General features: G+C 30.4%; 1 protein-coding gene across 1 annotated transcript in view; it reads right to left on the minus strand.

The window, feature by feature from the left end:
* Positions 1–24467, minus strand: part of LOC108726136 (visual system homeobox 2) — a 65753-nt gene that overhangs the window by 31857 nt on the left and 9429 nt on the right. Inside the window, exon 2 of the mRNA XM_018453525.1 lies at positions 19254–19295. Within this exon, the coding sequence (XP_018309027.1) occupies positions 19254–19295 (42 nt within the window). The remainder of the gene's footprint in view (positions 1–19253; positions 19296–24467) is intronic.

Raw genomic sequence — 24467 nt, forward strand, 5'->3', positions numbered from 1 at the left:
TTAAAACTATATTTGTTATCATAATTTTAAGGATTTATAATAGTTAAGAGTAATCTAGTTTGTGTTAGAATGAATTTTGATGTAATACAAGTAATAAATATAAAATAGTATCTATTTTTACACAAACAACATTGTATGCTAAGTTTTACATAGGTATATTCATTTATAATTAACCATTTATTCACAGTGCCAATATGAAATTTCATGACGTTTTCAATTATTATTTCCTAAATTCCTATGATTATTCTAAAAAAAATATACAGAATATTTCTTTTAAATCTTAAATACATCTACTACTACTACTATTCTCTCTCTCTCTCTCTCTCTCTCTCTCTCTCTCTCATGAGATTTTAAAATTAAAGATATCCATCATATATATGTATTAGATATCCAATATTAGATATAGCAGTTAAAAATCGACAAAATTTGAAAGTTGTATTGCATGTTAAAAGAGGGATAGCTAAGTATTCATGCTATATACGCGCTTTGCTCAGAGAAACCCCGAAGTGTATGTAGACGCAATGATCAGAGCGAACGGAGGGATGTGCGTGTACGCGTGGAAAGACCGCGGAGAGGGTTGCTACTGCTAGTGTGTCGTGGTGGATTACGCTCGTCCGAGTCTGATGGTGTATGTGTCAGTAGCGGCTGCAGGATGGTTGCCATCGGGGGTGTACCTGTGTTAGTAGCAGGCCTGTTACCAGGCAACCGACAATAAGGAACGTGGATAGCCAATGGCGGCCCTCAAAATACCCCTTCGTCTAACACAGCTTGTTTCTCGTGCTAAAAAGCGAGACAGAAACAGGCTTTTGCTTTAGTAGCTGTCAAAGCCTTTAAGTTTCGCGTCGGACAGCTCATGTCAAAACCTGGCCTTAGAGCTCGATTTCTTAACCTTCCGGACAACTGATATACCAATTCAATGTTGAACGCCACTGATAATTACATTTTTTATCTCAAAAATGAAAACAGATGAAGATGTGTGTATTTCTTAACGTTTCTACTCTAGTAGGTATATCTATATAGAGTCTAAATAGAGAAAAAAAGCTTTCCCTCTACTGAACTCTACTGACAGAAAATTAAAATACGAGATTATTTATCATTAAAGAATTTTATTTATCAAATCTTAATTTTTACATTTATTTGATTGAGACCAAACAAATCCCTTATTTTTCGCACTTTTTCTTATAATTCCCATATTTGTAAAATAAAGGCATTGTTCTAATTTTATCTTATTATAAGGCATTTTTATTCTATACATAGCCAAATGACAAATATGAAGAAATACCATAGAAAAAGATGCTTTCTAAAAATACAAAGATTATAAGTTCTAAAAAGTACTTTATAAAAGATACTTAAAGGTATTAAGGATAAAAATGTTAATAATGGGACTCCTGACAGAAATATTAACGTATTGAGATTTGAACTCATATGATTACTATTACTCTATAATGATTACTACAATTATATCTAAATCTTAAATTTACAGCGATGTAAATAAATTCTTTTTTAACGAAGATGTTCCAAAGTTTCTATTAACATCGTTTTAAATTAATTAACGATCAATCGTTTTAAATTTTATATTCTAATCATTGCCTACTTCAAAATAATTTTATAAATAATTGTTTGATCGTGTATACAAGTACTGCTTGTATATGTCCATTATCAGTTTTAAATAATAAGATTGCAGTTTACACGATCTATGTATCGCATTTTTTGTCTATCTCTGACAGTAGCTCGAGAAACCAGACATTCCGTTTTACATAGACGAAGATTGACGTTCTAGAGAGAGAGAGGGGGGAGAGAGAGAGAGAGAGAGGCGGGGGAAGAAAACGGAAAAGGAAGAACAAGTTTACATCCAGCAAATGGAAACGCGCGTGAAGTATTACGAGCGAGGAGAGCAACACGGCACATCGTCGTGTCCTTACACAGTAGGCCGTATGTATGATGATCCCATGGGGGTTGGTAGGAGGACCAAGGTAGCGTGTAGCACACCCTTGGGACATCTTCTGCTATCACTTGTCCGCATTAAACCTGGATACTAATCCCGAAATTTAATTTAGAAATCTTTTCAAGCCCACACGCCACGCCGCTCGTAATGTGTACATGTCGCAAAGACATTTTAGACTGTGAATTACCCGTTCTTTTGTACGTAGTAATTGAAAATTCGTTTCTGCCCTCTGCCTTCCCCCGTCTTTACCTTCGTGGTATGAAAAAGAGATAAATAGCCTTTTGTTGATTTACATCAAAATTGCCCTGTCGCGCATCGTAAGATGAAATGATTCAACCTGAACATATTATACATTCTCATTTTCTGCTACTATTTTACATATCAATCACAAAATAGATTATGATTGAGAAATGTAGGGAGAATAAATTAGCAGTACAATTAACAAATTTACAGATAATTCTTTACATAAAATTTTATACAATTTTGTTTTAAAAATGTACAGAGTTATATTATGACAGTTTCTCTTTTTATACAAAGTATTATTCGCAAAAATTATTGAGGATAACTATTTCTTACGACATTTTAAAACACTTATGTATATATACGTTAAATGTAAAGAAATATTATTAGCATATAAGTTACTTTTATATAGATATAAATATTAATTATGTTTATAATTATGAATTTAATTTAAAAAAATAAAAATTTATACAAAATAGTAATTAAAATTAGTCTAATATGCAAATTTGTATAATTTACGAAGAGAAAAATTGTTTATTCATTTATAAATTTTATAAGTCATCAGATCAGTCAATGCGTTGCTTGTAACGAATTGCATTGCTCTAGTATAGCCTTTGATCCAACAAAATCACATTACTCGTCAATTTTGTACGCTGTCGCTAACTTTAGTCACGCCTTACTATGTCGCCTTACTAACCCCTTATTTCTCTTTCTTATATAAAAAAATAATTGTGAATTTATTTTATCTTTTACATCTTTCTAACACATAATTTTTTATGTAGAAATTTTTTTCATATGCTCATATATTTTAACACATTTATAATCAAAGATCGGGAAATTGTCAATAGTATTGCATTATTAAACTTTAGCTTTGATAAAAGATTCTCTCGCCAAATAATAATCTTTAAGATATATTCTACTTATATCGCGGATATATAATAAATTCTTACATATAAAATTTCATTAAAAATCAAATTATTAATTAAAATTAAACTTTGACAAATAATTGTCACATAAACCAACCATTGACATCAGAAGCATCGAGGCGCCAATCGCTGAGGCGTTCTTTAAAAATGCGTCGAGCTGGGAATTATTCATAGAGTATATGAAACATGTAATGCGGTCGTTTACATAGTCGGAAGGGCGAATGGAGCGCATTCGAGCGTAGTCGAAGTCTAGATACATCCCGAGGGATGTTTCGGTGGATTAGGTACCCTCCATCCTGTCAGTTTTGTTGCACCATGCTACAATGCGTAAAACACTTGTAACGGACCAACCAGTAGCTTTAGGGTAAACTGCTAATGCTCCCGCGATGTTTTTTAGTCGGATTAATTTGATCGATTCAATCGTCAGGTTCTCTGGAGAATCACATGCTGCATAACAGCCTACGATTTTTTCACTTTCGATTAATCTAATGCAATACGTATCAACAAAAGCAAACTTTATATAATGATAGACGATTTATGTATATATTCTAAAGGATATATAATTCTATATCTATATAAAGAAATATAAAAATATGTTTGCGTTATACAATATTAACAATTAACAGTATTTTTAATAACAATTACTAACTATAATTTTGTACACTATTTGTTGACAAATATTAATTGTTATATTTAACTTCTATCACGTCGTAACTAGAAAATAAATTAATTTTACGTTTATATTAAACATTCATAACATAGCTTCTATGTTAAAAAAAAATATATAAATGTATATATACAGTGAGTGCAAAAAGTATTCCTACAAGGAAATTTTTTATAAATAGTCTTGTTTGTAAAAAATAAACATTAATTAGCAATTTTATACAATGAATAGATTCTGTTGTAACAAACGAGCTTCGCAATTGTATTCCTGATTTTAGAAGCTAAATTCCTCAACTGTACGAATACTTTTTAAGTATTCAAACGATACAATTTTTAATTTTCGCTTATTTTTCAGGTGATATATTTTCTATAATTAATACACATCTTTTTGGTACATATAATTTTAAGAAACATACAGTTTATTTTATTCTTTATAAATAAATTGTTAATTACCCAGCAAGAAATGATCATCAATTAAACGTCAAATCGACGTCAAATTGGTGTTGAAATCATCATATCGATATCGATTCAATATCAATTCGATGACTCATCTCTCTCGCTGAATAATATTTATTTTTTAAAAATAAGGTTTTTTTAAAAAAATATTTTCTCTCTTTGTGTACGAATACTTTTTGCACTCACTGTATGTATTCCCTTTTTCTATGTTATTGTTAATTCATCAAGTATATATAAAACCAAATTTTTTGAATGAAAGCATTTAACATGAATACTAATAAATTGAGGAATGACAACTTTCAGATACAAATAAATAGTTCTCAAGACCTCTTCGACCTTTCTCAATTTTCAGCAATCGGTTTTATTTCTCTTCTTCTCGATGTAAATCTCACACCTTCCATGTATTTACGTGCTTAATTCGGTCCATTGTCATTCTCGTGATAGCCATGCTCGAAATTCGAGCCTTTAAGAACAGTGTGAATATTGTGATGTCCGTATATTCAAGTGCCAGATAAGAACAAAGAGCAAAGTGTTGATTGCCCGAAAACACAACATTTTTTACCCATGTTCTTAGATTTTATTCCATGCTATGGAAAGAAATGCAGATTTATAATTATCCCATCCCCCGATCTTAATTATTCCTTCCCCTCCTAACCATAATATTGCACTGTTTTTTTGTGGAAACGAAAAGCAAAAGAAAGTAATTATGAATAATATCAATAAATATATGAAAATTTGTAAAAAATTTGTAAAAATGTTTAGGAATGTCTTTTTTTTAACAATGCAATAGAGTATTTTAAAAAGAATTTTATATTTTAACTAATTTGGCATTTTTTAATATTAACATATCGAATTTCTTTTAATCAAAAGAGAATATGAGTATACCTAAAAGAATATTAAAATATGTTTGTGTTATGTGTATTTTTAATGTCAATATTGAGTGTATTTTTAATATCAATTACTAATTAAAATTTTGTACACAATTTGTTTACAAGTATTAATTAATTGTTATATTTAATATCTATCACACAACTGAAAATCTTGTCAATCTAATTATCATTATACATATATTAAACTATAATATAATAAAATTATTAATTTAAAAATTTAGTTAAAAGTTTGAGCATGTTATTTTTAATAACTTAGAATGCTTGGAATACATACTTGACTTTAGTATTATACATCAAAGTCACTTAAAATTGTTAATAAGCATTTCTCAAAAACTAATTTTTCCTTTAATTTATTAGGTACTTGATTATAAATATATTACAAATGTCTAATTATCTTATATTTTATGCATATTAAATATAGTAAATTATTTTATATATTATTCACATATATAACTCAATTTGGATCATAACATTTAAACATAATCAATTATTATATTTGATAAAAATGAAAATTATATAGACAAATATAAATATAATATTAACTTCAAGAAGAGATCTTAAGAAGAGGTCGCAATGGTATGTAAACAGAGAAGACAACGTTTTTAAAGGATTATCTCCAGGAAAATGGGAGATGCCCGAACCCTGACGTCTTAGCAATCTCCGAAATAAATTTACTTCCAGCATGTGTGTGCGGTAGAGCGATACGTAAAACACCCCTTATGTAATGTACCAATGGAGCAAGAGAAAGAGATACCGAGAGAAGGAGAGAAAACAGAAAAGGGAATGAGAGATCAGCAACGAGAGAAAGGCGAGAGAGAGAGAGAGAGAGAGAGAGCGTGCAACGCGACTACCCCTTTTGACTGGGCAGTAGCGGCATAAGTCAGGAATTCCTGGCATGCAGTATATTGCGCGGGGATGGAGGCGCAGCGGTTATAAGCTATAGTCCCAGGCGTGGCATGGCATGCACAGCCATTTACTTCATTATGTCATTAAGCTTAATGGCCCTGGCCCTAACACGACTCTAGGCTATAGCCACTTCTACAGTCCGTCCCCATTAATTCCTCTCTCTCCTCATCTCCTTCCGTTACTACCACTGTCGCCACTGCCGCCACCGCCTCCTGTCCACCCACCACGATGCACTGTCGAAAGTCATTCTTGCATCAGTCTTGCATTGAGCATTAACTTTACATCAATGATCGAATAAATTGTCAATGGTTATCGTAGAAAGTTTAATACTCTAACAGCTGGATTCGGCGATATCCAATGTATTTTTCACGAACTGTCAGAAAACGAAGGAATAAATTGTAATAATGTATGGTCCTCTAACCAAGACTTTTTAGATAAATATACTATTACATGCAGAAATTATACTAAATATTTATCATTTATTTGTATGTTTTATTTCTATATATATATATATACAGGGTGTTTCCAAATTAAATGGCAAAACTTCGGGAGCGTGTAGAGGAGTAAAAAACTAAGAAAAAAAGTCCTATAGACATATGCTCCTTTTTGCTTTGTTTCGCAGGAAATCACGAAAAAAGAAAAAAATATATTTAATTTATTATTTTAATTATTTTATTTATAAACTTTTTAATGAAGATTTTGTTCGAAATGTGCACCTCTTGCAGCAATACAAGCATTGCATCTGTCAAACACGGCTCTTGTAGCAGCCAGGCACTGTTCTTGCGATATTCTGTTCGCTGCAGCTACGATACGATTTCTCAAATGTTGCTCTGATTGAATAGGCGAAGAATAAACTTCTTGCTTCAGAGTACCCCATGCATAATCTGAAACGGAGCAAAAACGAGCATATGTCTATAGGACTTTTTTTCTTAGTTTTTTACTCCTCTACACGCTCCCGAAGTTTTGCGATTTAATTTGGAAACACCCTGTATATAAAATTTATATGTTATACTTTTATACATATTGAGAGTTACGATCCTCTTTAAAAGTTAATTGGCAATCGGATTTTAATTTAATTAATAGAGAAGAAGGTGGTATTATAGCTCTTCACCTATTTGCATTTTATACAATAACTTTGTTAATAATCAATATTTAAATTTAAAACTTAAAAATTATATTCCCAAAATGTTATTCAATCGATTCTGGACTCAAAATTATATTATAAAATATTTATTACTTAAGACTCAGGACATTATTTATGAAAATGTAACAAAGTATAAATCGAAGAGAAATAAGAATAGTAATATAGGCATATATAGGCATATATAGGCATATATAGTAAAAATAGTAATATAGGCGTTTTTGTAGGCGTTTTACTGTAGAGAACCGTTTTAAAGAAAATTATTTCGTTAAGGGGATCCTAAAGCCGTCTGTATTACCGACTAAATCATATAATTTTTGTATGACAAATACTTTTTTCTCTTTCACAGATTCGAAAATCCTTTTCCAGGATTAAAGTATACGCATTAATACGTGTTTGTGAAGTGGAGTTTATGTCGAGAACGACCAAAAATTTCGAAATTGATATATTTATTTAGTACCATTTCTTAGTGTAACATGACGTCTCAAGCTGTCAAGTCGTGACAACATTTGCTTAATAAAAAGTTTTGTAACCTGTACTTACGAAATAGTAATCCACAAACACGTAGTTTGCACAAACAAATAATGTCGAGTTCTTAGAATTATACTTAGACGATTTATTGCGACAAATTTGTTATACGAATTGACACGAACGTGCGATTGCGTGTATCATAGATTGCGTGAGGTATTGGTGTGGTAGTATATAAAGACATGTGTCGATGCGCTGGAAAAACAGCTCTGGTGATTTTCCAGTTGGTCGTAATTCGAGCTTTGCTTTAGGATCCTCTTAAAAGTGTGACTGTACGAAAATCGACAACACAAATATCAACAACAAATGATTATGTATGAAACAAAAAGACGAATACGCGAATTCGAAACTTTCGGTGACCCTCTCGACAATTACGAAATTGGAATTTCGATAATTACATCCAGTAGATTGATATATACTGATTAGTATAGAACTTTAAATAGAGTGACCAAATGTCCGGTTTTTCTTAGACATGTATTCTTTTTTAAAGCATCCGGGTTTTCAGAGTGTCTGAGGAGTACTCTTTTTGGGAGTCATTTTGAGAGAGACAGAGAGAGAGAGAGAGAGAGAGAGAGAGAGAGAGAGAGAGAAAGAGAGAGCAAGAGAACTGAAAGTTATTAAGCCGATTGCACATAAAATACATAGTAAACTAATCACTAGATCATTACTACCTATGTATCTGAAGTTTGAAAATTATTAGGTGTTATTATATTATATTAAAGCACTTTTTTGCTAATACTAAATACATAATTTTATGTACTTAGAGTTTTTAAATGTACTCTTCTTATTCTACTTTTGAGTTCAAAAATAGAACTTATTTTGTATTACAATTTAACTAAAAATGTCCTCTTTTTGTCCTATTTTTGAATCTTAGTGTTCTACTTTTGTACTACTTTTTAATCGGGAATGTCCTAGTTTATCTAGATTAGATCTAATCACCCTAACTTCAAAGCATGAGTCTGTATCTTTCATCGCTGTTCAACATTCGCGCTGATTCGCATTGACATAAGGTTTATGCTAGGAATAAACGATATGCGTATCGATACGCTAAAAATCGTTTGAAAATTGCCCTATAGATGAAAAAAGTAACGATTTATTTTACAAATAAATCGATATTTGAAATAGCCTGAAAGATGATTTCTAACCGATGTTTTGCAAAATATCAGTTAGAAATCATCTTTGAGGCTACTTCATGCAGAATATTTTTGTAAAAAAAAATATGTTTTTTTTTTCACCTAAAGGGCAATTCCAATTTTTTAGTGTGTCGATACGCGTATCGCCCACAGTTTGCGCGCAAAAACTAAATTATTATAGGCCACCGTCTCCTCTATTACATTTAAATTATGAAAGATAATAATATATATTATATTGTAAAAATTTTTACATATATATTTTGTTTTCCTCTCCTTACTTGTAAATATAAATATTCTCTTGATTGAAAAAAGGTTCAGATGAAACGCTTGATAACTGCACCATGTTTGTACTACTTGTCATTTAATATTGATATATTCAGATAATTTATCCTAATTAAAACAGTTATGTGTGAATGATATGGAATATCACGCGGATAGAATAATTATGATAAATAACAGAGCTTTTGCAAATAATGTCATTAAATGTCGAAAAGCGAGTGAACAGTGAATATACAAATTGAAACATTTCATGATTCAATAAATTCGTAATTATTTGGATAGTGCACGTTGTTTGTATTTATTGTACCGTCAATATCATTACTTGCCAAAGTGCTAGAATTAACCATCTCATTAGTAAAAGGAATTTTAATCGTAAAATAGCGTTAAAAAAGTTACGAGTATTTCATAACAACTGTCATAAAATACTCGTAAAATGTCAAAAATTTGATATTAGAAAATCCAATTATCGTAATTTAAAATTAAAATAATTCTTTATAAAATACACATAGGTAATAGATAATTTTTAAAACGACAATCTTGATTGCTCAACTTAGTTGTTGTTTCAATAAGTATATTAACTTGAAATAGTAAAGAGTATACTTTGTAAAACCTAATTATTATCTACTTAACTTAACTAAACAGCGTTGTACCAAACTTTATGAGAAACTCCGAAAGTAGTCTATCCAAAGCACCGCAATGCGGCGTTCTAAAGACATATGTAACGTTTCAGGAAAGTGTCGACTACCGGCTGTTTTCAATGTAACTTTATATTTCTGAACTTATGCTGCATATTTTGTTTCTTGGCGCCAGACAAAGTTACGCTTGCACATGTTGATCTAAACATAACCCGCGAACCGTCAAATACAGGCTGAAATAAAAGAAAAAATAATATTACGGAAATCTATTTTATTTTTTAATAATTTTTATGTAATTTTTTATATTTAATATGTTTTCATAATATCTATCACTAATTTTGTATATGTATATTAATATATAAGAAATTTAATAAAATATATAATATAATGTAATATAGAAAATAGAAATATATAAACTTTTATAATGAATTTATTTTAGGAAAAAGCTATGTCCAAAAGATAAGAAAAGATATTTCAAAAAAGATATCTAAAAAATAACTAGTAAAATAATATAGGATTTCCTGAATCGTTATATGTAATATATGTTTATTTTATAAATATGAAAATAATCATTAATTCAAGTTACATATGTTGATATTTAAGTTATAAGTTATTTCTCGTGTAACTTATGTTGATTATCACATTTTATGTAAGGAATGCAAAAGTTCTCTAATTTTGGTAGAAGGATGCTATGGAAGAAACTTAATGATCAGACCAAACTCTTCAACATCTCGGACTCCCTTCCAAGTTAGCAAGAAATGTCTAATTGTCTCTTCAAAGAGAGAGAAAGAGAGAGAGAGAAACCTGACAATTCCTTTGATTACAAATTCATAAAACGCCGGAAAATACATTTCTTAGTAGACTCGTTAAAATTAGCGCAATTAAATATCGATGTATTGCGAGAATAGCAGAAGAAAATGCGACTTAATAATTAATATCAATTTCATTAATAAAATGAATATTAAAGCTCAATTGAAATAAATCAATACAATAAAATAATGCCGATTAGAGCCAACACAGAGTGTCAATGTGAAATTTTATTTATTTAAAATAATCTCAATCGCAAACTTTACGATCCAATTTCGGATCCTTATCAATGCTCTCACATAAATCAAAATATTAATGGCAATTATTATATCAATTATTACATCAATTTCGACATTATCAAAATCGAAAATGTTAAATGATTTATAATTTATACTTTCGTTGTAATATGAATATAATTACTACACATAGCACAAGTAAAAGCAAACAGAAATTATGATTAAAGAATTATATGATCGTGCACTATTTGTTGATTTAATACAATCTTGCATTAATGACGCAAATACATACAATTTAAATAGATACATAAATAATTCACTTCTTACTACATTTGCAATAAAGCGATAAGTAATTTTTGTTACTATTGTTATGGACAAAATAAAATTATACAAAACACGAGTTGTATACATTTTTTCAAAAACGATGTGTCCAAGCAAGATTTACATCGCACTTTCGTTCGTCCTCTGATTTTTCGTCTCATCCTCTTTCGCTCAATAGAACGCGCTCATCGTGGAAAATCGCGCCTGTGAAAAGGTGTGAATCTCCGGCCCTCGAAAAAGCGCGACAATACCCATGGTGCCGGACGCACAATGAACCCTAAACCCACAATGTAGTCACTGTATCCGTATAGAAGATAGAGTACAAGCAGGGGTGGAAAGGGCTCTCTCTTTCCACTACCCTCGCCCGTCTACCTTTCTTCGCAATTCCGCCTCGAGGAGTCGAGGATGGCCCGGACGTGCTCTTGACGGTGCATTTTCAGGCGCGCAATATTTATACGAGTCGTGTATCGCTTTAAAGCGCCAACCCATACAGTGTAACCCAAAACCCCTACGTAAAAAATTTACCCGACACACTACATGCAACCACCGCCACCAACCGTACATGTCAAAATATTTTCTGAACCGAGAACTTGCCTCTTCACACCTCCTTTTGAACATTTCTTCATTTCATGTCTTTCATCCTTTAAACGAATAGTATAAATTATCTTACAGAGAATTTTTTTTAATGTTCATGAATAAAGATTGGAAGCAAAAACATTTTATTGTACCTATCTAATTTGCACCGATTGATCTTAATTTTTAAAATAAAAAGAGTTTTAAAATTATTAAGTACAATATCTTGTAATTTATAATCATATTAATTTACAAAATGTAATTAATGTGAAATTAAAATGTCTTTAAAAGTTATAAAAGATTTGTAATTAGTATGTGTCCCACAGAGCATGCAAATAAACATATACGGGCCCATGACATCGACATATGCGTATTATTGAATATATTGTCTGTATTGTATGACGGGCGTGGGACAGGACATGGCGTCCTGTTGTTCGAGTTGCCTTTTGTCATGACCAGCTGAGCCAAAATGGCCACCAGGCGATGACGTCACAATTTCATATACTCTACGCAATATATACATAGATTCTGCCTACAATTCAACCGAGAGACTCATTAAAAGTATCAAGAGAGTATAAACAATAAAAACCTAGAAATTCTTCAATTTCTGATTTTCTCGCATACAAATTTGTCAAATCACTTGTAACTAATTCATAGGTCATACAAGTATGCGCAAAGTTTAGTCATGAGTCATCCTACTGAAGTGATTCGACATTTATTGTTTCTGATAAAATATGAAAAGAAGCTGTTATTTGATTAAGCGAAAACAATCGCACGCGAATCCGCTTAATGTCGTCTATTAAGAAAAGCTTATTGACAAACTTCTGTCCAACTTATTAGTATTGCATAAGCATATAGTCAAAAAGTTGTATATTTTATATTTTAGTAAAACTCTTTTCTTAGTAAAGTCCACACAAAACTCCATTTCTTGTTATAATTACAGACTAATATTTAATATCAAAGTAAATTTTACGAAATTTTAAGGTCATAATTAAACACTCTTTTAATTCTTTATATTTATATTGCTGATATCTTTATAATATCTTGCTGATATTTTATTTGAATTGCAACGTTATAAATTCTCGCATACACGAAAATATTCCCGGTAACGATGTTACTAATTAAGAATAATTTCAATGCGCATGTTAATTCTTAATTAATGTTCTTGTTTCCCCCTCCACTGTAGACTCCCTAGTATATATCTTTCTACCTTCTTCAGCTACATCTCTCTTCCTTTTTCTTCCTTTCCGCTTATGTTTCCATCTCTAATATGTGTTATGATCCTCTCCCTCGACAAAGTTGTATAAAAAGGAACTGCTGAATAAAAAGGAACTGCTGCAAACAAAAGCATGCTCTCGTATGTCAAATTGTTATTGCTGTTACAATCAATCACAGGTGACCAAGAAAAAGAAAGTAGAAACAAAAGGAATGACAATCACAGCAGGAAATCTGATTTGAAAGATTTCCATTTCTATAAAGTCACCTTTTGATTTTAATTCGCTTGTTACTTGACCAAAATGTACTTTTCACAATGTCACTTTTTAGAACATATATAGTTCCCGTATGGAACTCCAAGTAAATAAATTAAACGGCAAGTGTCTTACGAAATATTTAAGCTTTATAAAACTTATTTTCGCAATTACATGTCTTAATCTCAAGATTCACAACATGACCTTTTTCTTCAAAACGCAAAATTAATTTATATCCGATTTATAAACCAACCATCAGAATCAATAGTTAAATGATGACATTCACGCGTCGTATTTATATATATATATATATGCTGTCCTTCTATATTTCAAAGTGCATTTAACTATTCGAAATGCTATCCTATTAGTTGTCTAATGCGACTTCTACATATAAGATATTTCACAAAAAGGAAGACAAAACTTATTTTTTATTCTTTCTGTTTATTTTATTTTTAATATTAACTTTACTGCCACTTACAATATTATTGCCATATCATTGTTTATAGTGATGAATATTTCCCGCTTATTAATCTATTGCTAAATATATTTTATTCTCTCTATTCTATTTTAGTTTTATCTGTGCTTTAATCAGTATATATGTTATTATTTAATATGTACATATATATGTTACCTGTAGAGATAATAATCAATTAAGCGATGAAAATTTTAATCATCGTTATAGTACTCGTCTTGGAATTATTTAGATATTTTATATATACATATTAGTTCTGTTTTTTATTTCTGCATTAAACTGCACTAGAACTCCCTCTCTCTCGCTTTCACCAAACATTAAACATATACCTAGCTTATTTTAAATTCCAAAAGTGTGCACTAGTTCAGCCACAAAAATCACAGACCTATTTGTTTTTTTAAATAAAACAAGGCTTATTTCTCTACAGCGCTGATTGAGTCATATCGCGCGAGGCATATCTATAGATTTTAAAAGTACATTGGAACAAAATATGTATAGCGTAGGTTAGGTTTTTAGAACGGAAACCATTTTACGATAAAAATATTGGCAAGGCTCCCATATTCAAGCGATGCTAGTAATCAGGCACAAACTCCTTCATGGTTGAACGCACTTAATTTTTCATAGAAGAAAAATACGAGCCATATTCCTACTTCGCTCTCTATGTCTTACGCCGACTCCCAACTTCGATTTTCGCCGTCCCTTCCTAGCTACTCGCGCACTTCCGCCTCCTTTTTGTCCCACTACCCCCAGTTCGGGCTTCTAGTCGTGCCGAGACGCACACAATTTCAAAATCGTTTATAGAAACCGGGTTTTATTCTCTCCTCGTCGTCCGTCTCGCGAGTTACCACCGTAATTCCCTGTTCCGTCGCTTGTCCTCCCCTCTCCAGCTGTCTTGTACATTTCTTTTCACGGAGGAAATTTCTAGCGGACGATGAAATCGATACGAGAGGAAACGAGATGATTGGATTGGAGTACGGGAATGCTTCTGGCACTCCTCTAAACGCTCCATAGCGCGCAGCCCCTTTCGATGGGGCAATCGTTGGTCTGTCTGAAAGTACAGATTCCTTGCAATAACGTGTTTCAGGTATGATGAACGTTAATAATGCAGCTTGTTGCATCTCTAGTTATATATACTAAATAATATTTTATTAAATAAAAATATATATATCGTACAATCAATAATGTAGGTACATACATACCTACATACACATATATTAATATAGATATGCAGTAAAAGGTTTGAAATTTAGAAAAAACAATCAATACGGAATTAGTGAATTTAAATCATTAGTGCAATTCGAACATATTGATTTCGCACCAAATATTTACTATTTATTATAATTAAAGTACAAATACAGGTCTGACATAGATCTTTTAAAAAAGCACTTCTTTATTTCCCGGAAACTAACTATTGCACTTTATTAATACTAATAAAAACATTATCCATTTAGATGATTAAAAAAGTAAAAACTCATAATTCATATATTTATGGCTTGTTTCTATACAAAATCAGTTTCTATACAAAATAAATACTACAATAAATGCGAAAATAAAATTCTTGCTATTTTTTTGTAAACTGAGTAGTTTAATAGTGACTATATTATTAATAATATTCGTTGTATATGTTTATAGTTTCTAAAATCAATTTTAATTCGATTTTTTTCACTTGTAGATATTTTATACAGATGAATCCTGTAAAAGAAAAAGAACAAAAATATGTGATATTACTATATCTACAGTGCCAGTTTTGGGGACCATTTTGTCAGACGCTCATTTTTGTTTATCTTACGGAAAAGTTAATTATTGCAAAATTGCAAATATTATTATAATAACTGCTATATTATCTGATAGAAAATACTTTCTCTAGTTTGTATTTATTGTGTTTTTAAAGTTTTCTTTCAACTTTTGTTTAAGAAAAATTGTCTAAAAACAAAGTGATATGTCGGTATCGGCGTTTATATAACAAAATCTTTCTATAAGAGTTAGCTGATTTATTTTAATAATTTCATTCTTCGCAACACAACAAATTTCATAAATCTGTACATTCCAACAAAGTAGTACTGAAATAATGTACAAAATAATAAGCGGGATCTTGATCATATCTTACAATTAATGTAACGTACATAGGTATAATATGATTATGATTATTATATTTTCCATGAAGCAAAATCCATAAAGTAAAAATTTAATACGAAGCTATAGTAATCAATTTTTACAATAAAGCAACAATTGATTAGAGAATTGTCATTATTGACTTTATAATTTAAAATGTATATTATTATATAAAATAAGATATGCAGACGGCACAATGCCTTGATAAAACATGCATATATCCCTCTTCATGTATAGCTTTTGCATTTATCTTTTAGTTAGAAGCCTAATAGCTATGTGTGTGTATATCATATTATTTAGATTAATGTTTTAAAGATAATTATTACAATTTATTCATAAACTAAATCCCTTTAAGCTCACCAATTATTAAACAATATTTTTATATAAATGTTAATATATTAGAATAAAAGAATACTATTTAATGTGTGTGTTATTTATATGTAAATTGTATGTAAAAAAACAATGAATACCCCAATAAATAATATTAATACTCATTTCAGCAGAAACATCATGACACATGGCAACATTTAATAAAAATTGCATCAATAACATCATTAACTATACACAATTACAAGAACTATATTAATTAAAGACAAAACAATCTTTACACTTCTTCATAAAAGCACGATATCTTCTTTTGCGACTCTGAGGTTTTTTTATATCAGACACATAGAAGCTGCTCGTGACAACAACGGATATCTAGTAACAAGGGGCTTTCAGTCAGAATTGGTTGTTTTAACAACTGTGTAGTACTTTGAGTTGTAAAGAATTTTGTATAAGACAAAGATAGAAAGAGAAAAAAAGAACAAAAAATAAGAGAATAAAAATAGGAACGGAGCAGAACGTAGTGTGAACTCCCAAATACGTAGTAGATAGACGAGAAATACGCGGTTCTCGCGAAAACGCATTTCTGAGGTATAAGAGTTAGGAGCGTAATAGTCCAATTTGTCGGCAAAGGAAAATACTGCGGAGAATCTTACAAGTAAAAGGAGACTTGCGTTGCCGCCCACGGCGGTAACAGCGTGGCGTGGCGGTGCTACTCGGAAAAGATTGCTGGAAAATTGAAGACGTACGGAAACACGATGTGGAGTGAAGCAATGTGGAAGTGAAGCTTAACCGTCCAACATTGTCATTGATTTTTCGCAAAGAGAACATGCAAATTTTCTTTGGCACCGATTCGATGTAATATCAGCTATACATATAATAGATATTACAGAAAATTTAATGATTTAAATTATCGGACAATAAATTAAAACACTATAAAACGGAACTAAAAAATTATAATAATTTAATAATAAGTGTAATTGTGTGAGAATAAGACAATATTTATATCTCAATTCGCTAAACATTGATATCTATATCTAATATTTAATTAAATGATCCCATGCCTAATACTTATCTCGTACAGATATATTGTATTCTATGTCAAAATATTTTGAAGAATTATTGGTTTTGAACACACTTCAATACATTGAAATGCTAATTGGTAACGGGAGACTTTTTTACTCGAAATTCGAGTAAATGTGTCCACGCCCCTATACTGTCAAATCTTAATTCGACTCCTCAAAAGTGTTATGCTTTTTGAAATGTTATCTCTCTCTCACTAAGGTTATATCTTTTATATAAAGTTAGAATTAAATAATGTTGATTTTATTTACTTTGAAAAAAACTATATCTATTTTATTAAGGTAAATTTCCTCATTAATCTGCTTTAATAATTATTTCATTATACATCATACGTAAACATATACATATAATATATGTATATGTATACGTATATGTATACATGTATACATGTTTTATGTGTGTATGTATTATATATATATATTATGTATACAGGGTGTCCCAAAATTCACGAATTAAACTAAGCGAGAAAGTTTTTAAAAAATTAAATAAAAAATTTATATTTACATTTTTATTTCAAGCAGTAGTGTTTGAGATATAGAGTTTAAATATAGCCAATTACAGATTATACTATTAGGTCATCTGTCTAACAATTGCTTGTGTGATAGTATTAATAAGCACAGATTTTAGTTTAAACGTAGTCCATATTGGCCATATTTAAATCCTTATTATTACACGAACTGTTGCTTAAGATAAAAATGTATACGTAACTTTTTTATTTAATCTTTTGAAAACTTTGTTACTGTGATATTTTGATTCGCGAATTTCGGGACACCACGTATATATAATATCATCTGTATATTTTATTCTTAAATAATGTTGACACTTAAATTAATAACTAAAGAAAATTACTTTAAGATGTTTTCATCAAAAACATAAATAATTATAATATATCTACTAAACGCACAAAAGTTCCAAACAATATTATTTTTGCAAGCAATTGTTACTAACCATTAAAAAGTTTCATTGGTAGACAAATAATTAGATAAATTCATTTCAAATTAATGCATATTTAATTTCATGTTAAAAAAATGGCATTAGCGACACATCTTATATAACATTGATAGAGATATAATGGTGACAATAAATTTGTAGCAAGTAATACAGAAACTTATCCCCATTAAATGTGAAACTCATCCTCAGTAATCATTTTTAACTTGTCGTTTCTTGTTTCGAACGACATCGCTTTGCGGGCTAAACGGATCGCGCTTAATGGCTCGGAAAAATCGAAATCATCGCGCACATGAATACATAAGCAGTTTTTTTCAATGTGCACACGATGTCATCATATGGCGATAATGGTTATAGCATCTGTAGAACTCACTGTTGTATAGAATTCCAAATATCATGTTTGTAAATATTATTTATGATTAACTAACGAGATTGTAATTCGTTACAATTTACAAAATAATGAGAATTCTAATTTTTATTTCAATACACTTGAAGATTTTTTATATAACGTAATCGTCTTATACTACCAACATAATAATAGATTAATATATATGTTTCTATAGAGCCAGAGATTGGAAAACTTTTAAATTTTATCGATTAAAAATGCCCTCCTATTGTTTACTTCTGTCACTACATTTTCTGTGACACCATCCTCCCCAGGAGCTTTATTGTTTTACATCTTCTTGAGAGCGTGGTAAATCTCGTCTTTTGAAATCTCCGAAATGTTTTCTGAACTTTAATTCTATACTTTATTTAATGACTGTTTATTTATATCTAACAAGTGGATCTGATTCATATAAAGTGTTGTATAAAATTTATCTACTATACACAGCAGATCCCTATTTGATATCAAGTTTCCTTCTCTATCCTTAAGTTATAATTTATTTTTTTGATAATTTTTCATAATATGCTTTTGCTTGACAAAACTACAATTCTTATTTTTCTTTTAGCTCATATTTTATTTGATTTTTAAAATATATATATTAACGTAAATATTTATAAATATTTAAAATTAATCTTATTCATTATTTTTTTTTACATTTGATTATTGATACGTTTTATATAAATTATTTTACATTTTCTTAAGTAACTAGAATCATATTTTAAAATTTACTGTAATGTTATTATTATGTTAGAAATGTCATATTTTTATTAAAAAATCTCACCTGGACTTGTATTGGAGAATGACCCTTTTGATTGTGAAAATCCTAAAACAAAAAAATCAATATTAATTAAATTATCAATAAAAATGCTAATTAATAATTAATCAATTACAATAGTTTTTATCACTAACTAGTACATTTCACTACAAATTTAAGTCTGCAAATAGAGAGTAAGATTAATAAATAATATTTATCTAATTTTTTTTTTTTATCCATAAGTATAAAGTAAGATTGATAGTTTAACGTAAAATTTCCATTCTTGTGATGTATCATTATATTAATAGATATAATAATACATATTAACGCAAACTTTGTGAAATTAATGTGACAATTATTTCATTACTGCGTACTAATATAAGATCTCAATGCTCTTAATTATTATTTCTATCTACATAAACATACATACATTATGATCTGGCTTAAGTGTGCCACTCATAATTACTCAATATTCAGAATTAACCGTAATTTAATTAATTAAAATTTTATTACAAAATTTCTCTCTGTTTCAAAGGAAAAGAGGTTTATGATCTTATGGATAATCTGATTTAAATAATTCTTATATGTATATACAAGAATGGGCTTTTCTATTTTTTTCAGCAATATTGATGACAAGTGTCGAAATTAATTAATTCAAAATCTTAAACCACAACGAAACATTAAAAATGTATCTTAGCCTCTCCAAAGAAAATAGAAAATTTTTTTTTAAGTTATTTGCGCTCAATTGCAAATACATTACATTTTACAATTGCGAGAATTTGTCAGAACATTTGCTTAGTTAACATGTGACAAACATGATTATTTGCACTATTTTAGCATATTCTATAGTACCTTGTAAAATATGAACTATTTTGTGTGACGTTATGTAGAAATAATCTTTTTACTTTTTAAAAAATATTCGCAGTCGTATTCTTTTATATTTACTATATGCTCACTATTTAAATACATACATTAAAATTAATATTTAATTGTTAATTATTCTTTTAATTTTGCTATATAATAAAAAACGGATATTCTTTAATATTGTAAAAACATTTTTAGTACGTAAGAAACACAGTATATTAAGACATTTCGCAGCGTAGCCATGTTCTGATAAAGTCATCCCGCCATGCACGACGTGGATGCTAGGGTGGAGAAAAACAGGGGTTGGAAAAGATTTGCCTTCTAAGAAAGTTGGGGCTTGTCGGTGGGTGCAAAATAGACTTTGCGTTTTCACGGAGGGAAGGTTAGCAATGATGGTGGCGGAACTGCACCCTCAAATGACTTTAACGAGTTGGCGTCTTAAAATAGGGACGCCAAGCTTGACCCAGGTTTGCACGTTTGTTTGATAAATTAATCCAGAAAAGTACAAGCCCGTCGCGACAGAAGATTAAACAAGCCTAATTCACTATTCGTTTATGAAAAGCGGTACGCTTCTTTTAAGAAAATCTTATATATAACGATATTTTTGTTCGCGCGAAAAAATTGTCTTATGTTGAACACTCTGATTATTCTAAATCTTAAGCATTACATATTTAGAGACGTAATTTTGAACCTTTGATACAAAACATGTTCCAAATCACACACATACATATATATCTTAATAATACAATAAAACCGATAAAATGATCGAAAGAGAAAGAGAGAGACTTCTAGATATTTTATAGATACGTATATATGAATTTTATATTATTTTTAATTAATTCAAAATGTACTAGATCTCCATATTAATATTAATATAGAAAATGCCAACATATTATAAGATCAACTTTTTTATATTGCCGTTAGCTAACACATCATGATACATATACGAGAGGCGTTTAGAAAATGGTTACATTTTTTCTCGGCCAATAACAAAGATAAGAAAGTGAAATTTTATATTATAAGTAAACTTCAAGTTTGTCGAGCTTTTGTATAAAATTATACGACATTCCAACAAATGGAGCAGCTGCAATAATTTTTTAAAATAGCGTTTGCAAACAACTCGCGTTACAAATCATGAGCTATACACAGGGTGTTCCCGGGTTAAACTGCAAAACTTAAAATATGAATTCAGGACCTCAAAACAAACAAAAATTTTCCTCTTGACGTATGCTCGCAAACGCTTCGTTCTAGAGATATTTACTTCTGAAATTATACATAACAGTAGGAATGAATAATTGAAATAGCTCTTATTTTTGTTTTGAAGCTCGAAGGTCATTAATAGGCTTTTGTTCGCAAAACTGGTAGTTGTAGCTTGTAGTTCGTAGCTATTAGTTCGTTGAATGCTTTTGTAGAATAAACATCGATAGATGTAATACTTGTCTCCGGGCTAGAGGTCATCATTTTAAACAAAACATTTAATAATTAAAGTTTGATTATTGTAAAGCAATAAAGAGGATAGATCTTATTTCGACATTATTTCGACATTATCATTCCTATCATGACATCATTTCGACATATCATTCCTACAGTTCTATAACTTCAGAAGTAAATATCTCTTGAACGAAGCGTTTGCAAGTATACGTCCAAAGGAAAATTTTTGTTTGTTTTGAGGTTCTGAATTCATATTTTAAGTTTGGCGGTTTAACCCGGGAATACCTTGTATAATCAAATTTTTGGTTAATTAATAGATGTTCCTATCGACTACACAACTTTCATGCACAGCACACAAATATTGTGAGTGTATTTGTCAAAATTATTGCAACTGTTATGTCTATCAAAGTGCCGTATAATTTTATACAAAAGCTCGACAAACTTGAAATTAGCAACACGTAAAATTTCACTTTTCTATTTTTATTATTGGTCGAAAAAAAATATAGTGCGTTACTTTCTGAATACTTATTTTCTGCCCCTCGCGTAATAACACTGATTAAGTGATTACATAAAAACTATTTCGTTTGTAGAGAAAATTTTGCCGAAAATTGAGCTAGCATTCAGTGTAAGTGCCACATATATCGTGTGTGAAACTGTTCATTTGAAATCCCAATAGAGTTAGACTGATATGGCATTCTTCGGTTTTTCCTATCCATCTTCTTTTCACGACTACCGAACGTGATGAAATTTAAACCTCAATCGCGCACTCGGGTGGAAGGTTTCAGATTTTTTGAAAACCTCATAATGCGCATCGTGTCGTACCAGTTGATGCAGTAGAGGGGGACAGACAGACCCCCATTGAGAAAAATCCGTTTCCTAGGCTCGTGTTACTCGGCGTATTTTGACAAGATCTTATTGTCGTCGCACGGCTAAGCCCTATTGACCCTATTATGGCCCTATTAGTATTATACTAGGATTTGCGGTTACTTCTTGAAAGGAGTCCTCTACGGGTCTCTTTTACGGTCGAAGGCGTGCACGCGGACGGCTGCGGGACACGCCGGCCCATTCAACACACTGCTCGAGCGTATCTTCTTGATAACTTGACATGCGATTTCCCTCGAAAAAATCGAGTTTTCTCTGTTCTTAGATTTACATTAAAATTTGCTTCAGTATATCTCGCTTGCTATTTATAATAATATTAACAATATACAAGTTTGAGAAATTTTAATAATTGAGAGAGAGAGAGAGAGAGAGAGAGAGAAATAGTAATTAGTTGACTAAAAATTAGGTTATTATTAGTAAACTTAAAAAATATTATATTCATATACCTTGAATTAAGAATATAAAAATTAAATTAAAAAATGTAAGTATAAATAAGATATTCATATAATCTGATGTAAAAATAAATATACAAGAACAACAGAAATAAAAAAACAAAAAGATAGTTTTGTTAAAAAATCGAATAAGAGAAAGAAAAATAAATAAGAGAAAATATATATATACAAAAATTCTGAAATTAAATTAATTGAAAGAAAAACTAACTAAAGAAAAAAATTTATGTGGTAAGAATAACAATAAAAGAGGAAAAAACTGAAAGCCACACAACTAAAGAATGAATAAATGCAAGAGTAGACGACATACGACAGAGAGATTAGTACATTAAAAAGAAAAAAACAAAAAGAGGGGAATAGAAAGGGAATGAAATGCATGAGTAACGAAGGGATGAACGAATAAGAGAAAGGGTGGTATATACGTGAGCAAAAGAGGGATCAACAAGGAAAGGATTTTGTAGATAGGAGAAAGGAAGACAATTATACGATGAAACTACGAGAGCAAGAAAGTGAGATCAAAAAAGAGAAAGAAACGAGAGAGAACGTATTGCGGCAAGACACGATGAAGGGGAGAGGAGCAACAACGACGCGCGTGTGTTTGAGACATGATTTCACGTATGTGCCTGCGAAGTACTCTTTAGGGAAGACAATCGAGGTGTTAGGCTGGAAATCCGTACCAATTTGAGCGACTTACACGCGTTCGCTTAAAAGCTCTGCAACAACATACATACACTATATATATATATATATACACATATGTATATTATATATATATATATAATATATATACATAATAGTTTATACATTTGTTTTCTCAATCTTCACGGGATCAAAAAGTTCAAATGTACAACACTCATATTATTTTACAATATTGTAATGCTAATTGACCGGGAGAATATCTATTGTTACATTCTATTCTGGCAATTATATCTATCTAGCAATACTAACATGATCTTTATAAAAACCGCGTATACCTATCAAAATTTACTGTCATATGTTAGAGATAAGTACAAATAATACGTTCAAAAATTATTCACAAATTGGCTGTATTAATTTTCATAGTTGTTAATTAATAATGTTTAGATTAGATGAACAGAGTGATGTAATTATTACGAACTGAAAAAGACTAAGTAAATCCAAACGTCTTTGTTATTGTATGGTTATGACAACGGATATTAATTACTACTTGTTATTACATGTTATAGGCCATTAAACATTGTAACTTTGCTTTGCAATCTTACGAGCCTGTTTACTTTATAAATTTACAATATTCAATATAATATATATAATTTTGATGAAAAAATATAATAATGAATTTTAAGTAAGTATAATTACATACATACGACGTAAAAAAAACTACAGTTTACTTTGAATTTTTAGGCCTTTCCCAATTTGTCCTGATGCAACAAACCCTCAAAGTTCAGCTTTCGTGGGGTGCTATACTTTCGCGGGATGTGGTAATGGACATAGTTTGTCGGTAATGTCCGAGACTAATTCCCGTGTTATTTCATTAACGTCCCGCAGGTCCCAAGGGGTAAAGCTTCTACGCCAAGGGGGTTGTCACTGTCGCGCCGACGCGCAGCGCCATAGTTGTCCCTGATCCCCGCCGGGTCTA

Source organism: Mycetomoellerius zeteki, unplaced genomic scaffold (assembly GCF_001594055.1).
Source record: "Mycetomoellerius zeteki isolate Tzet28-1 unplaced genomic scaffold, Tzet1.0 scaffold39, whole genome shotgun sequence".
Classification (NCBI taxonomy): domain Eukaryota; kingdom Metazoa; phylum Arthropoda; class Insecta; order Hymenoptera; family Formicidae; genus Mycetomoellerius; species Mycetomoellerius zeteki.